Raw genomic sequence first — 15,000 nt, 5'->3', positions numbered from 1 at the left:
TAAGTGCTCTTTTAAAGGAAAAAGGTGAGGAAGCGTTGATGATGTTGGCGTTTAAGGTAGTGTAAAATTTAGGTCCTTGATAAAAAACGGAAAATTGTTTGGTTCGAGTACGAGAGAAAGGCAGACGAAATTTACACGAGTTTCTTGTATTATACGAATGAATTTGACTTTGTAAAGTAAATTTACAATGAAATTTTAAAGGTAGAGTATGGTTTTGATAGGAGTACATGAATAAGCCTAGTTGTGTTAAGTATATATCATCATGAAATTTTAAGATACCAAGATTTTGAAAGATTGGATCAGTATGTGCATCGAAAGTGATTTTAGCTATAGTTCTGATCACCCGTTTCTGTAAAATCTCAAGACGAATAAGGTTAGTTCTGTAAGTGGAGGCCCAAACTAAGTTGCAGTAAAAAAAAGTATGGATAGACTAAAGAAAAATATGGTGTTCGTAAGGTTTTCGTAGATAAATAGAAACTGGATTTACGAATAATTCCTGTACATTTAGAAACTTTATTGGCGACGTGTGAGATTTCAGATTTCCAATTTAAATTTTCATCCATGATTACTCCCAAGAAAACTGTTTCTTTTACTTGATCAATTTTTTGACAATTAATTAAAAGTTAAATAGTTTGATTTGTACGCTTTTGGCATGATTTAAATACAATGAATTTGGTTTTTTTCAAGTTTAATGAAAGCCTGTTAGCTCTAAACCATAATGACAACTTATTTAGCTCAGCGTTCAGTATATTAGTCAGGCAGTCTTTATCCTTGTGAGACACAAAAACGTTTGTATCATCGGCAAATAATATCAGTTGTAATATTGTTGACGTGTTGATTATATCGTTGATGTAGAGCAGAAGAAACAAAGGCCCTAGTATTGAACCTTGGGGAACGCCACAAATTAGCATTAGCATATTAGCGCAAGACGAAACATAACTATTGTATTCTACAAATTGAAGTCTGTTGGAAAAATAGCTCTTTATCCATTTCAGAGCCAAGCCACGTATACCATAGTGTTCAAGTTTATCAAATAAGATGGAATGATTGACTGTATCGAAAGCTTTAGAGAGATCTAAAAAACACCAACCGCTAATTCACCACGATCAATAGCAGAAGAAATTTTCTCATGCAAATCAATCAATGCAAGCGTCGTAGAGTGGATTTTCCTGAAGCCGAACTGGTTATCACAGAGAATATGTAAATTAGTTAAATAATCATACAAGCGATTATAGATGATTCTCTCTAGAAATTTTAAAAAGCTTGGTAGAACCGAGACAGGCCTATAGTTGGTGAATAGTGACTGGTCATCAGCTTTAAACAGTGGTACCACACGAGCTATTTTCATTTGATCTGGTACAACGCCATGAACGATCGATAAGTTCATAATGTGAGCCAGAGGTCCCGAAATGATTTGAATGGATTACTTAATTATAGACATTGGAATATTATCGTATCCAGCCGCTTTCCCGGAAGCAAAGGATTGAGCAATGGTAATAATTTCATCCTCTGTTGTTGGGCTTTAAATTGTGATAGTTTAAAGTTAAAAGGGTCTACTTACACCAGCAGATGTCACGCATTTGACAAGGAGGTCTGTAAATCGCCTTGTCCTTACATAAAAACAAAAAATCTTTATCCTCCGCGATGGACCAAGTGTTTCTTTTAACCTTTAACTGCGTGCTCATTGTATTTGAGCGAAGAGAAAACTAAAGCAGAATAGACAAGGAAACGAAAACGCGTTGTAATTTGTAAACAATTTTTCCCCGCCAGTGGCCTGCCAGTTTACCGCATGGCAAGCGATAATTTTCCCGCCAAAAATTAACGCATGCGTACTATGCGTTCGCGTCTTATGCAAGACCATTCTCGTCCCCAGAGCCCGTCGTTTCTTTGTCACGGTTACAAATTAAGTCGAGTGGCTCTGGGGACGAGAATGATGTAAGACGCGAAGGTCATTTACACGAAGTTTTTCTCGTCTTAGCTAAGACGCGGTAAGAACAGGTGTTAAGGGCTGTTCTAGAATAAGACGCGTCTCAGCTAAGTCGCGTCTTATTTTAGAAGAAATGTGCCGTTTATACGGAAAGTTCGCGTCTTATTAATAAGACGTGTCTTAAATAAGACGCGTCTTATTTTTCCTATAAATGGCTCTATTCTTACCAGTCGCACAGTCTTGTTCACGAAGTCTTGCACGCGTAATCAGTTCTTGTTTTGCAAAACGATGCTTTCCAAAATAGGAATTTTTTTCGTTTAAAATGTCAGCTTAAGCAAAGAAAAATTCACACACCTTCTTTGTAACGATTTTCCAAGTTTCAGCCGACGAAGGAATGGGTAAATAAAGTAAACTTGTGGAGATTTGAACTTGAAAACGTTTTCAAATTCCTGCTTGCGTGATTAGCGCGCGAAAAGCAAAACATCTTGACGCCACAACCATGTTTACATACCCTCATGCAAACACTCATTTCGGCCAATCAGAGCGCGTGAGTATCCTAGTTATTTTATAAAATCTAATTTGTAATTAGAGAGCGATAAAGCAAGGGTCACGTGACCTGACTTTTCTTGCGTTTACCGCTTGCCGGCCACCGTTTCAACGCGAGGAAGACATTTTTCCCGATTGAAGGAAACGCGAAAACTTGAGTATTTCCAAACCGTTTGTACCAGCTACTTCTTCATTTTGATCGCTTGTTTTTATAGCTATCGTTTATTATTCCTTTTCTACATGTACTGTTTGTAAAAAGATGACAACTTCTCTACATATTTTGACCAGTTACAGTGAATGGCGACCGAGAACACTTGCCAGGTATCATAGGTCTTTTGCTTTGTTTAAAAGAAAAATGAAGAAACCTGATGGAAGGTTTTGGTTAACAGTCAGTTAATGTTAGCTTACTTTCCATTATTGTAGACAATTTGTCGCGTACTTTTAACATTTTTTCAGTTCTGTCGTGTTGACCGGAATCTTAAACAAGCAAACAGCGCACGGAACGGCAAACGCAAACGTCTAGTTGACATTCGGAGTTCGCCGTTAGCGCTGTGCTTAAATTATTGTGAGTAATAATTGTCATATGTGATACAGACTAGAAATAAACAAAAGTGAATTCTTTATTATAAATCAAGTAAATCACAATTCTTATCTATCCTTAAGTAATTAAAAGGTTTTAAGAAAAGTCTATTCGGGTAATACATTCACAATTTTTTAAAATGTTTAAAAAGGATTTCTTTCTATGAGTAAAATATGTACCGACTTCTCAAATGAAACAATCAAAATGCAAATGAAACTTTTTGATCTCAGATGGTGGTATTCACTTATTAGCTTGTGACTGATCAATTAATATTAATTAATTAATTAATTAATAGTAATGAATAGTTAATGAGTTTGAGCAATCTTTTTTTAACTTTGGAAAGTCGTATACACGTGAGATAAGTTACCCAGACGGAGCCTACAGCAAGAATGGGCGAGAAAACGAAAAACTCAATCTGAAAGAGACAGCTCGTTGAAGTGCCATTGTCGTTGAAGTGCCATGATGTTGTCACTGTATATGTACTGACCGGCACAAGTTTTGAGTCGCTAGCATAAGAACTAATCGGGGTAGAAGACCGCAAGCGCAGGGCCCACGCGTCTCCATCAAAATAGGCAAATGTGCTATTTTTTGAGCAAACTGTAGCCTTCGACCAAGCTCTTCGGGGCGCCCTAGCGCTCCAAAAAGTCGATGCGAAATTCGCGCTGATATTGGCGGACATCTGACAGCTCATGTCGACGGGGAGCCACAGGGGAATTGGAGGTGGAATTCAAATTCCTCGCAGGCTAAACTAACCTGCGAGCAAGCTCTCCTATTTGGGCAAGCGAAGCGAGCGTTCTCGCGCGTTCTCACGAGACTAGTTTCACTCGCCCAAATAGGAGAGCTTGCTCGCAGGCTAAGGCTAATCAAACTGCGCCACCCTCAACTTCACAAACTCGCGAGGGAACTCGCAAATTTGCACGGCTCTCGTGTGGAATTTCTGGAGATAGGCGATCGTCTTGCGACTTTGTCTGAGTTCTCTCTGAACTTTCCATGTGCTTCATATCTCGATATTATACAATGCATACCCAATGGTAAAATAAGCCAATGTTATATAAACATTGCAAATATACTAGAAATACATTTATTGCAAAAACCTCGCGAGGCTGTGATGGGCCAGCAGCAAGAATTCAGCGGACACCTCTATTAAGCCGACGCGGACGCTAAAATAAGTTGTATTTGGCTAATTTCTATTGTTAAAAACCTCTATTAAGCGGATATCGGACTGAATTGACAATAGTAGTATTGGATTACGTCCTTGAAATACGTATTAAAGTCAGTTAATGTTTTTGAATTTACAAACAAATTAAAGTTGGTAATAAAAGGTAATGAATTTGAACTCTGGATAGCTTCTTTAACAACATGTAACTTTATCACAGTACGGAGTAACCGTTGAATGTTGATCGTTAACAAACATTGAGCAATTTTTACAATCTTTTTTAAGCGGACACTTGGGAAGGTCCCGAAGGTGTCCGCTTAATAGAGGTTTCACTGTTCCTGAGTCGAGTTTTGAATCCGGACCATCGGAAGGTCTGCTCCTAGACCACTGCGCCACGCTGCCAAGGATAATGCTAATATGAGAAAATTGTTGTATTTAAAGTCTTTTTCCGCGAACTTCTGCTGGTAGACGCTGTTTGAAGCTGGTGGAGCTGTATTTATCATGAATTCAAAGATATATTTGAGGAAAATTAGCCACAATGATTTGTTCTCGTTGTCAATTTTCCACCCTCCTTTTCCCCGCAAGTTTTTTTTTTTGTTTCGTCCGAACTGGATATTCATAGCACAACATCTCAGAAATCTCTTCGTCTCTGGATTTGTCAAAAACAGCCTCATTACGATGATTAAAATCACCAGAATCACATTCACAGTCCTAAATATTCAGAGTTATTGTCAAAGAGGTTTTCATCTCCTACGGAGATAATTTTCGAAGCCATTTTGTTTGTTTATCATTTGCGAAATGCCCTCTCAAAATTGCGTACGCGTGTCACACGAGATGGCGGAATTAATGCTGAAAATAGCACATTTAATTTGACTATTTCGATGGAACCAACCCCATTACTGGGAAAGGCATCCAGTTAAGGTCCCCCACCCCGATTATGGCTCCTGGTCGCGGGTCTTCTAAAGCCTCATGGAAATTTGACGATTACAAGTTTCCCTTGACAGTGCGACTGGGGACAGTCTCCTCTTTTCCTAATTTCTTCGAAAGGGCGAAACATTTCAAACCCCAAAAGGAAATTTTAAATATAAATCCTCTCACGCGTCCCAGTTCCTGCCTTAGAAGTACACCAATCTACTTCACAATATATCCTCAAATTAGGATTTTAAAAAAGTCAAATATTAGAGAGCTTTAGATTCTAAGACGAGGACGACTACAAGTACGAGATTTTTGCTATACTAAGTTATGCTCGCACGTGAAGCAGCGTCATTTTGGCGGGAAAACGCGATAGCCGCCGTCATTCTAGTACAAGTTTTAGCGAGAATCTCTCAGAGGCGGGAACAAGTTATCAAATGTAAGACGTTTTATCATTTTGCTATCGGAAGAGGGTTTAACCTCCTTCAGAATATATAACCATACTATCTTTTTTGGTGAAAAAAAGTAAATGGAAGCTTTCCAGGGTGTCGTTTTAACTTTAAGTTAAATCTCGTACTCGTTCTTGTCCTCAAATCTAAGGCTCTTTATTCTCTCAAATCCTGCTTTAAGTATCCTAGCTCGAACGACAGAATACAAATATCCCTGCATGACTAACATCACCAAACCCAATCGTTAACTAAATGACCATGTGTTATTCGCACTTGCAAGCAGGACAGTTTGGGTGTGGTCGAGATTTACTTTGTGTTGAAATTGTGGGAGGTTGATCGTCTCGCACGTGGACTGTTGGTTTAAATCTTAAGGCATGAATCTAGAAAAGAAAAAAAGTGGTTTTTAACAGCGCCATTTTTGAACCGGAATGATAACAAGTTCATCAATTTTAGTCCTGTAATGCATTGTTTGTAGAATTCGTGTTGTGCGCATTCATCAGAACGCAAAGTACAGGAGAGGCGTAACTGTGGAAAACCTTAGCCTGATATTTCCGAAGCTGGTGGTATTTTGCCGCACGGGAGTGCTACGGGAGCTGCTTCGAACCAAGACGTCTCTCCTTGATGAAAAGTTGCGCACAAAGAGAAACGGGAAGGGGAAAACGGGTCTCGCCTTTCTTCTTTCTGTTTCCCGGGGTCAATTGCCCTTCATCACCAGTCACTCAGGTTTGGCGCTCGATTCTATGCGAAATACGGGTTGCCTGAGGAGGAGGCAGCTACAGGAATGCTTCCAAGCAAATTCATGATCGCCAGCGCCAAACTCATGGACAGTTTTCTCGACCTGGATCCGTTCTCCTCGCAGCTTCACCGCTCGCAGTCACGACCTAAAATTAAACATTGGAGGGCAAACTTCCACCAGCTATGCAGAAAATGGTGACCAGGAGAGTCCTAAGGTATAAGCCGTAGCAGCGGTGACTAAAAAAAAGCCAATGCACCGGTACTCTTTTAAAAAGTGAATGGACTGTTGATTTTACCTCAAACAAACCTTACCTTGGTCAAAAACAGAAGTCCAAGTGAGAACGAAATACATATGTTTACCAGGGTGCCTGACAACACAAATGAAGTGTTCACACTTGTTCGTTGCTTTAACGCAAAATCTAACAATATAGCGATTGAGGAACAGAGAACTACATTATACACGCTGATTCCGATCTGTCTTGAGTCGTTCAAGGCTGGATAGTTCACGTTTCTTGTTTCCCAAGCAAGGAAGACACCAATTGCCAAGAGTAGCCCTTTGTAGGCGTATAAGGAGGCCGTCCACGTTCCAATGTGCTCACCGTTACAAACCCATACAAAGTGTCTCACATTGATTTCATCTTTCGGCATCAACACCTTAAAAATTATTCAACAGGAATATTATATGAGAAAAACTTGTTTAGTGGTTACAGCACGAGGCAATGGCAAGGGCGGATCCAGGGACGTTTTATACGGAGGGGGTATAAATTTACTGTTCCTCACCGGTATGTTTTCTGGCAAACTTTATTTCACCCAATTGCGAAAGTGCACGTTTTCGCATGATAAACAGGTAAGTTTGTTTGCGAGCTTTTATCTATAAGCCACAACATGATGCAAGGGCGCTTTTAGGGGTGGTCAAATTTTGCATTATTTGAAAATAATTCTCAGTAAAATTAACGGTATTTACCTAGCGGACAAGTATCCCGGTCTCCTCGTTCTGAATTTTCTGGATCTGCCCCTGCAGGTGTCAGTATGCAATCATTCATTGTAAGAATTTCCAGTTTCGAAACGCCAAATAGTATTCAATTAGTAGACACAATGGAAAATATATAAATTTACAATGTGTGATGACTTATTTTGAAGGGAATTGGGGGCAGCTAAATCCCTTACCTACTCGAATTCCACCAAGTGGCTGCGGATAAAGAAATAATGAGGTACTCAAGCTTAAAGAAGCTGTGTCACGGTTGGTTACTTAATTTCGCCTTGTTTATAAAGCCAATTACGTGTCTTCATTCGCTATAAAACTTGATAAAAGACTTGTAAATAATAAATGACAAAATAGCAGCTTTTTTTCAAACAAATACGTCTCCCAAGTACTAAATCAAACGTGACATACAACAAAAATGAACTTTGAAAAGCTGTTAGGCTAACATGTTTTCAAAAACCACAATTGCAATCCGATTCAATCTTCTTCAGGTTTATACATCCGTGCTTCCTTTGGTATTTGCAGTGTCATTTATACCTTCTTTAAACATTATGAGCATTTGTTTTATGTTTCACTCAATTTGGTGGCAGTTACAGCCGTGTGAATTTTGATAAATTTCGTGACACATCCTTTAATGGACGTTTTGGTTGAGATACTTACTCCAACCATCGTGCTCTCAGTAGTAAGAGGTGAGATTGATTGCCAAACAGACAGGTATAACAGATCCCAGATAACAAGAGTGACCAGTATCCCTATGAGATGACGGTCATGAAGCCTTCCGAGCTGAGAACGTAAAACAAAAAATAAATATGGTGGCATCTCTTAAACCAGGGAAAGAAAGAAGAGATAGCGATTTGCCTAATTGTTTTTTGTGATAACGGCTTTTATGGAAACGTTTTCACAAAAGCCAATAAACATATAGGACGACAAAACGTCCGCAAGGTAAATAGTCTCTTGGTGAACGAGCCTTGGAGTCCCTTTTTCCCTTTTTCTCTTTTGCTTTTTGCATCCGCCGCGGTTGCTCCTTGGACGAAGGAGAGAATCAACGCCATTTTTCCAAAAAAAAAGAATAGTCGGAAATTCACTGTAGTGTTAACTACATGCAACCCCGATCTATATTCTGTCTATTTCCTGGTTTTTGTTTTGTTTTGTTCTAAACCCACTAGTTTTCTTTTAAGTCGTAAAATGGCGTCGAAAATATGAACAAGCCGAGAAAGTTTCAGCAGCATTTTCTTTAATTTTATTTCACCAATACACATGATCACCCGGTGATTGTTTCATATACTTACCTCTTTTTTCATATCCGTGTTCGTAAATATCCTGTAAACTCTCCACGTTTTTACAAACATAGCACCATATGCCATGGTAAATCCAACTGACATTACCCAAAGACGAGCCTGAGAAATTGAAAGAGACAGATGATAAACAGAAGTACGATCTCATTTCTATAAATTATGACAGTTTCTAATGATTTTTTCTTTTCGAATTTAACAAATTGCTGTTAGCATAGACCCTAGGATAAAGAGATTATGCAATAAATCAAACTTTAATGAAACTACTGTCTGTGGTTCTACTCCACTACACTTATGAAGGAAAGAAACCACGACAAATGACCAGTGCCAACAATCGGAAAAGTAACAGTTAAGTTCTGGAAATTAAAATGCAACGTCAAGAGTATACCTCTCGCGACTTCGTCGCTCGCTTGGCCGCTTCGCGGCCTAAAAAGCTCACCCCGCTCGCTAAGAAACTCGTGAGGTCGACTGGTAGTAAGTTTACATATAGCGCTAGATACTCTAATACCCATGATCAAACGCGGGAAAGCTTAGATAGAGGGAGAAAGATCCACGTATGCCAGGGAGATCCTAGAAGGTGGAACAACTTTTCGTTAGATTTACATACAGAAATTTCGGTCCTTGTAGTTAACAGTACAGAAGGGATTAAAAATCAAAGACTCCCAATTGAACAAACTGCCGCCATTTATGTATGTTTTGTTCCTAGTACCAGGATCTTCCTGACGAAAGCAGTTTACATGGTGCTTGGACCTTCCTACCTCTCAAATACGAAGAACCTATCACTAGAAAGATCATATGATAGCGCTGAATACAAAAACTTACCGAGTAATGCCACGTGTGGAAAACTAAAATGAAGAATAAAAACAGGACAACATGCAGCCAGCGCCGACCTTAGCTAGGCCTTTAACAAAAGCCAAGCGCGGCAAAACACATCTTCACCAGTTCAAGCGTAGATGACCTACTGACAGTACCAGGCGCAAATACGCATGACTGAACCAGCGATAAACGCGAAACAACAAATAGACAATGAAAAAAAATGGTGAGCGAAGACGGTTGCCAAGCAAGAAGTGCAAGCAAAGTAAATTGCGTCTCTTCAATTTTGGTAAAAACAGGACGTGATTATGATCATTCAGTTGTGTTACACGGTCTTGCACGGCTTTGACATTCCGTTATGAAGCAGTTACAAAAAACATCATGCGAACTCAACTTGACACATTCGACAATTGCTTACGACCTCCAAAAAAACATAAAAAAGGTCGTCAACAGGCATGATCACAAACTGGAGTAGCATACAAACCAGCCGTTGAAAGAGAGCTGGAGAACAATGACAGAAAAATCCCTCACCTTACATAGTGTTGAGTGCGTTGTTATCTGAGAATCCTGATCCAGCAAACTGTCTGCTCCCAATAGGAACACGCATGCGTAGCAGATTATACAGCCCACTGCCATGATGTTGTTTATATTCGGAGAAGACATTTTGATGAGACTAAAAGTGCAAGTGACCGAATTATCCAATAAGGAACTTGTCAGGAATTAGCAGGGGGGGAGGGGGGTACAGAGGTAGGGTCACAACTTTTTGAGACTGCAGAAAAGGGAGGGGTCACGAAAAATGATCGTTAAAAGGGGGGGGGGTCATGCAAATATGTGTGTGTGATCATGTAGAGGTTCACCCACAGAAGAAAAAAGAAGTTCTTTATTTTGTAAAAAAAACCCTGGGAGAAATAGGAGAGTCGAGTGATCAGCTGTCAGAATCAATGTCGGACTCTTAATGCTGTCATCTAAAATGTATGTATATGGCATTACAAAGAACAGATTAGAAATATATTTTGAGCTTTCATAATACTGACTCACCCAAGTGTATTGCAAGAACTAGATTTTATCATTTATACAAGAGGGGGAGGGTCATGATATTTTAGGCCAAGCTCAAGGGGAAGGTTAGCAAATTTCACTCCCATTGCAGGGATAGGTCACCTGATTTCCGAACCCAAATTTAAAATTCCCACCCCACCTCCCCCCTGCTAAAACTGACAAGTCCCTAAATACCTTGTTTTTTGACTTATGCTTCGACTGAACGTATGGACCTAGCAGATGTTAAAAGCCGATGAAATATACACTTGAATACTGCAATGCTGATCGTACTACGTGAAAATTAACTCTGCAAGACGTCAACACGACACCGAAAGAACTCATCTTACCTAAATAGCGGAGCTCTACTCGTGCGCGAGCGGAGCATTTTAGCTAAGAAATTTTAGTTAGCTATACATTCAAAAAGTTTGGTAGTGACCTGACCGTACCTCCGCGTTCTCACCACAGGGAAACCAATCTGAAATGTCACACAGAGTAGGACCCCTGCAAACGGCCTGTAATCGGATATCGCACATCCATGTTGTGGTTAATTTACAGCAGTCAAAACTAGGCTTTGATTACGGATTGTGCTGGTATAATTTTTGGCATAATTGGTCATTACGAGCTCAATTTTCATCTATTTTCTGAAAAAAACACTGCTAGCATAATTCGCACTTTTGACTAGCTTTTATAGTTGTCAGACAACCGATTATGCACTCTTAACGTTTCTAGATGTAAATAGCGGACTATCCAATCCACTCATTGATACGTCTCGGCTGTTAAGAGATCAGGATCGTTTTTATAAAAGTCAACTTTGATGTCATAGTTCTTAGTTTGAACTTGAACAAAATGCAATGCGCAAACTTTTGTTTATCAAACATGGAACTAAATAAGTTGAATGGTTTTACTATATTTGGCTATTTCCCAGTACTATGGAGCAACTGTCATCCGGGGCGTCTATTAGACAGGGGTTGTTTATTGAAGACGGACGTCTGATACAAACTTTAAAGTGTAGCTGGGACTTCGTAGTTCAGTCTGTAGAGCTCTGCAACGCTAACGCAGAGGCCATGGGTTCGAATCCCGTTGAAGTCCGGAATTTTTTTTTCGGGTTTATTTGCAATTGCTCAATTTTAATTACCACTGCGGCGATCATATGTTCATTTAAAAATTTGTATTTCCGCAGTTCCGTTATTATCAAACAAGTAAATAGCAAACACATTTACCCTATTTATATTCTGTGGTGATATATTTGACGAAAGCATATAAGTTTTTTGGAGTTTGTTACAGTTACGAAAATTAACGCCTCTCTCTTTTAAACACCTTCTATGTAATAAACACCTCCGCTTGCGGTTCCTCTATTGGATCATTTACGGTACATGTCTGTAATGGAGCAAATTTGAAGAAAACAAAAATAGTCCAATTTGCTGATAGAAGTAATTGTGATTTTTTTTTTCAACTGAAGACATTAATCCGTTAAAGATTTGAAAACAAAAACTCACCTTGAAGCTCTGTTTCGTATGTTAAAGATGAGAAAGCTAATAGCCATAATAATTCCTAAGGAGGACATAACTACCAAGATCACAAACAAAAGCAGGCTGACTTTTTGCCGCCTCTCAATCATTATTCGACGATCAGACGGCACCCCTTTTCCGTCTGTAGAAAAAATACAAAGTAGTATAGTAGGAACGAAATTAACCTTTCATTCTAAGGGTAATACATTGAATACATTAACGCCGACAACGTAATAGCTTTTTGTCTTTATATATTTAGTAAAATGTGGGAATATCTCATTAAGATAAGATGTTTTTCTATTTTAGGTTATTTAACATGTTAGACAGGTATTTTAGTTACTTTTAGGTCGACGAAAGTCTAAGTTTTTGATGGGTTGACTAAAAATTAAGAAAAGTATTCATTGGTTGATTCATGTTGTCGAAGGAATAAGCGCCAACTCGCCTGTGAATTAAAATCACTGAACTGTAATTTCTATTGCTGCCGCTTTCATCGTTCATTGAGAACAACTAATTTTCCTGGTTCCTAGTTCATTGCGGATTCTTGGCCTACTAAACACAATTTTCAACAAACTCCTCTTTCTCCTCTTCCTCCTCTTCCTTCTCCTCCCCATCCTCCTCTTTCCCTTTCATTCTTCCTCTTCCTCCTCCTCTTATTAAAACGGTAATTTCATTACTCACAGTACTTCTTTACCACTATACTTAGTCTAATGTATTATCAACTTACAGCCGAATTGTTTTTTATAATAGACCTTACTGACACAACCCGCCACTCCAGTATATATATACGTGAAGACTGGTGAGATGAAGGAAATATCAACTGGTTTAATAGGAGGAAAACACCGAACACTATCTAAATACCCCTAACAGGCTATTCTGCATTCAAAAAGATCACACCGTAAAGATCACCTTGACCCTTATTTTGCTTAAAGTCGTCTTTAACATAAAAGTTTCCTCATTTTTTTGTTGTTTTCGCTAACCCAACTTGACCACTTGTGTTTACCAAGTGGGTGCCAGAGACTTTTTTCTTCCTTGCGCTTTCGTTCAAGTTTTTATAGTTATCCGCTCGCGGCAACGACCGAAGATGTGAAGGCGCCCAAAATTAAAAGCATTAAACAACGCGCAAGAAAGAAACCTCTGGTACCAAGGGCAAGCTAAATTGCTTGCTTCATCCGTTTTCTCTGAGAGATCACGAGACATAAATAAATCCTCATGGTGTACATGCGTGATAGGTCACTGTACTCTACTTGGGCCCAGCTCCCCGCCCAGTTCAAACGTCGATCTTTAATTTTCATGTGCCGAACTTAATACCTATTTAGGTCGTCGAAAATGATATAAGTTCGACGGTTGATTCAGACGTCGAGCTTAATTAGTCGCGATCAATTAAGTTTCACGATGTTCAATGGTCTAAAATGCGTGCTTACGTTCGGCAGATGAGAATTTCGACGTTTAAAACGAAGTTGGTCCACCGTTAAAATTCCCATGTGGGCCATTTGATCTTACTTCATGGGTCAACCCAAATTAGATACGTCGAACTTAATTGATTCAAACGTCTATCTTTTCAAGTACTTAATCCAAGGGATTAGGTTTGGTACATGAAAAGGTCGACGTTTAAACTGGGCCTTACGCACCTGGCCATTTGAAATTTGTATTTGAAATTATTTCCATACTACTGTTTTCACTTCTAAAGGTTCCCACTCTGACTTCCTTGTTACCTGAAATAGGAACGATATAATAAATAAATCTTGTGAGTTTTAAAATCCCACGTTCTCAGGTAGCCCACACGTATTTCATAGGTTTTACGTTTTAACGAGAGATATCGTTAGCACATACCTTAATTTTCTTGTAAGAGGCATACAAAGAGTCTCCAACTGGCCTTTTTTTACCAGATCAAATGTTCTCGTTTGTGTTTTTATTTCTTTTAATTTACTGCTATATTCCATGTCTTTCACACCTTTCCACCTGTTCTCGACAATCGTGCGGGTGAGGTTTGCCCCCACTTGGTGTTGCCGCAGACGTTTCCAGCTGTTCCCGCGCTCATTCAACTCAATTATAAATACACTTGTTAACGTTATGATTGAACTAGGGAAAAGTGCACTGAAACTTACAAGACATTAACGTCTATCTTTTTCATGAAATCGATGGAACTGGGGAGAAGACACCGTGAGTTGGGGCGATCAGCCGAGTATTTAACAACAGATATTTAAGGTTGTTAGTATTAAATTCTCTTTAATCCTCACCTTGCATTTGCTCAATCCATATCTTGGTTTTCCTTTCTCCTTTTTCTGAAAATCCAACATCACCCTTAACATGTTGGGAGACACGAATGATCAGGTATTGGTTTTCACTCTTATTTTTTAAAAAAATAAATAACTATATTTATAGCCAGGGGAAGGGATTCCGATATGAAAAAAACTTCGTTTGCCTGAGGATTACAACTTGCAGATTTTGTACTGGCCATGGCTTAGGGTTTTCAGGACGGACGTACAATATTTTTGCCCATAAAGGTACCGTAAAATTCCGAAAATAAGCCCCGGGGCTTATATCTTTCAAAGGCCCTTTTTGAGGGGCTTATTTTTGGAGGGGCTTATCTACGGAGGGAAATTTGCGTTTCAAAATAGATTGGGCTAGCCTTATAGTTGGAAGTAAATTACAGTTTTTGCTTTGTTTTACTTTATATTTGAGGGCAATTTTCCAAGTACAAGCCCCCTAATGGCTTGTATTTGGAGGGGCGATTTAACGGAGGGTTTTTTTGCGTTACCGGTCTGGGGGGGCTTATATTTGGAGGGGCTTATACATGGAGGGGCTTTTTTTCGGAATTTTACGGTATTAGGTTTGTGCGTAAAGAATATTTGTAAAAAGAGAAAAAAACAAACGCCGCCACTTTGGAGATGGGGTGTGGTCTCTTTTAGACAACAAATAAAACCCAGCTTCCCAGCTTAATATGCTCATAGTTAATCGTGAGCTGATTCGAGCATTTAGCAATTATTGGATGAGCCTTAGTATGCAGATCGAGGAGAGTGTTATCTACCGAGGCCGAGGGCGGATAACCCGCCCCAAGACTGTGA

At 39.2% G+C, this 15,000-nt stretch overlaps 1 protein-coding gene across 1 annotated transcript in view; it reads right to left on the bottom strand.

The window, feature by feature from the left end:
• Positions 1 to 5,705: 5,705 nt before the first annotated feature.
• LOC140953369 (gamma-aminobutyric acid type B receptor subunit 2-like) overlaps positions 5,706 to 15,000 on the bottom strand; it is an 18,696-nt gene continuing 9,401 nt past the window's right edge. Inside the window, exons 6-13 of the mRNA XM_073402854.1 lie at positions 14,173 to 14,236; positions 13,564 to 13,647; positions 11,924 to 12,077; positions 9,924 to 10,065; positions 8,577 to 8,684; positions 7,948 to 8,070; positions 6,618 to 6,959; positions 5,706 to 5,950 (exon numbers count right to left, since the gene is read on the bottom strand). Of these exons, the coding sequence (XP_073258955.1) occupies positions 5,834 to 5,950; positions 6,618 to 6,959; positions 7,948 to 8,070; positions 8,577 to 8,684; positions 9,924 to 10,065; positions 11,924 to 12,077; positions 13,564 to 13,647; positions 14,173 to 14,236 (1,134 nt within the window). The 3' untranslated portion in view covers positions 5,706 to 5,833. The remainder of the gene's footprint in view (positions 5,951 to 6,617; positions 6,960 to 7,947; positions 8,071 to 8,576; positions 8,685 to 9,923; positions 10,066 to 11,923; positions 12,078 to 13,563; positions 13,648 to 14,172; positions 14,237 to 15,000) is intronic.

This window comes from Porites lutea, chromosome 11 (genome assembly GCF_958299795.1).
Source record: "Porites lutea chromosome 11, jaPorLute2.1, whole genome shotgun sequence".
Classification (NCBI taxonomy): Eukaryota; Metazoa; Cnidaria; class Anthozoa; order Scleractinia; family Poritidae; genus Porites; species Porites lutea.
Note: the sequence above shows the minus strand (reverse complement) of the source record. Positions and strands in the feature narration are given on the sequence as shown.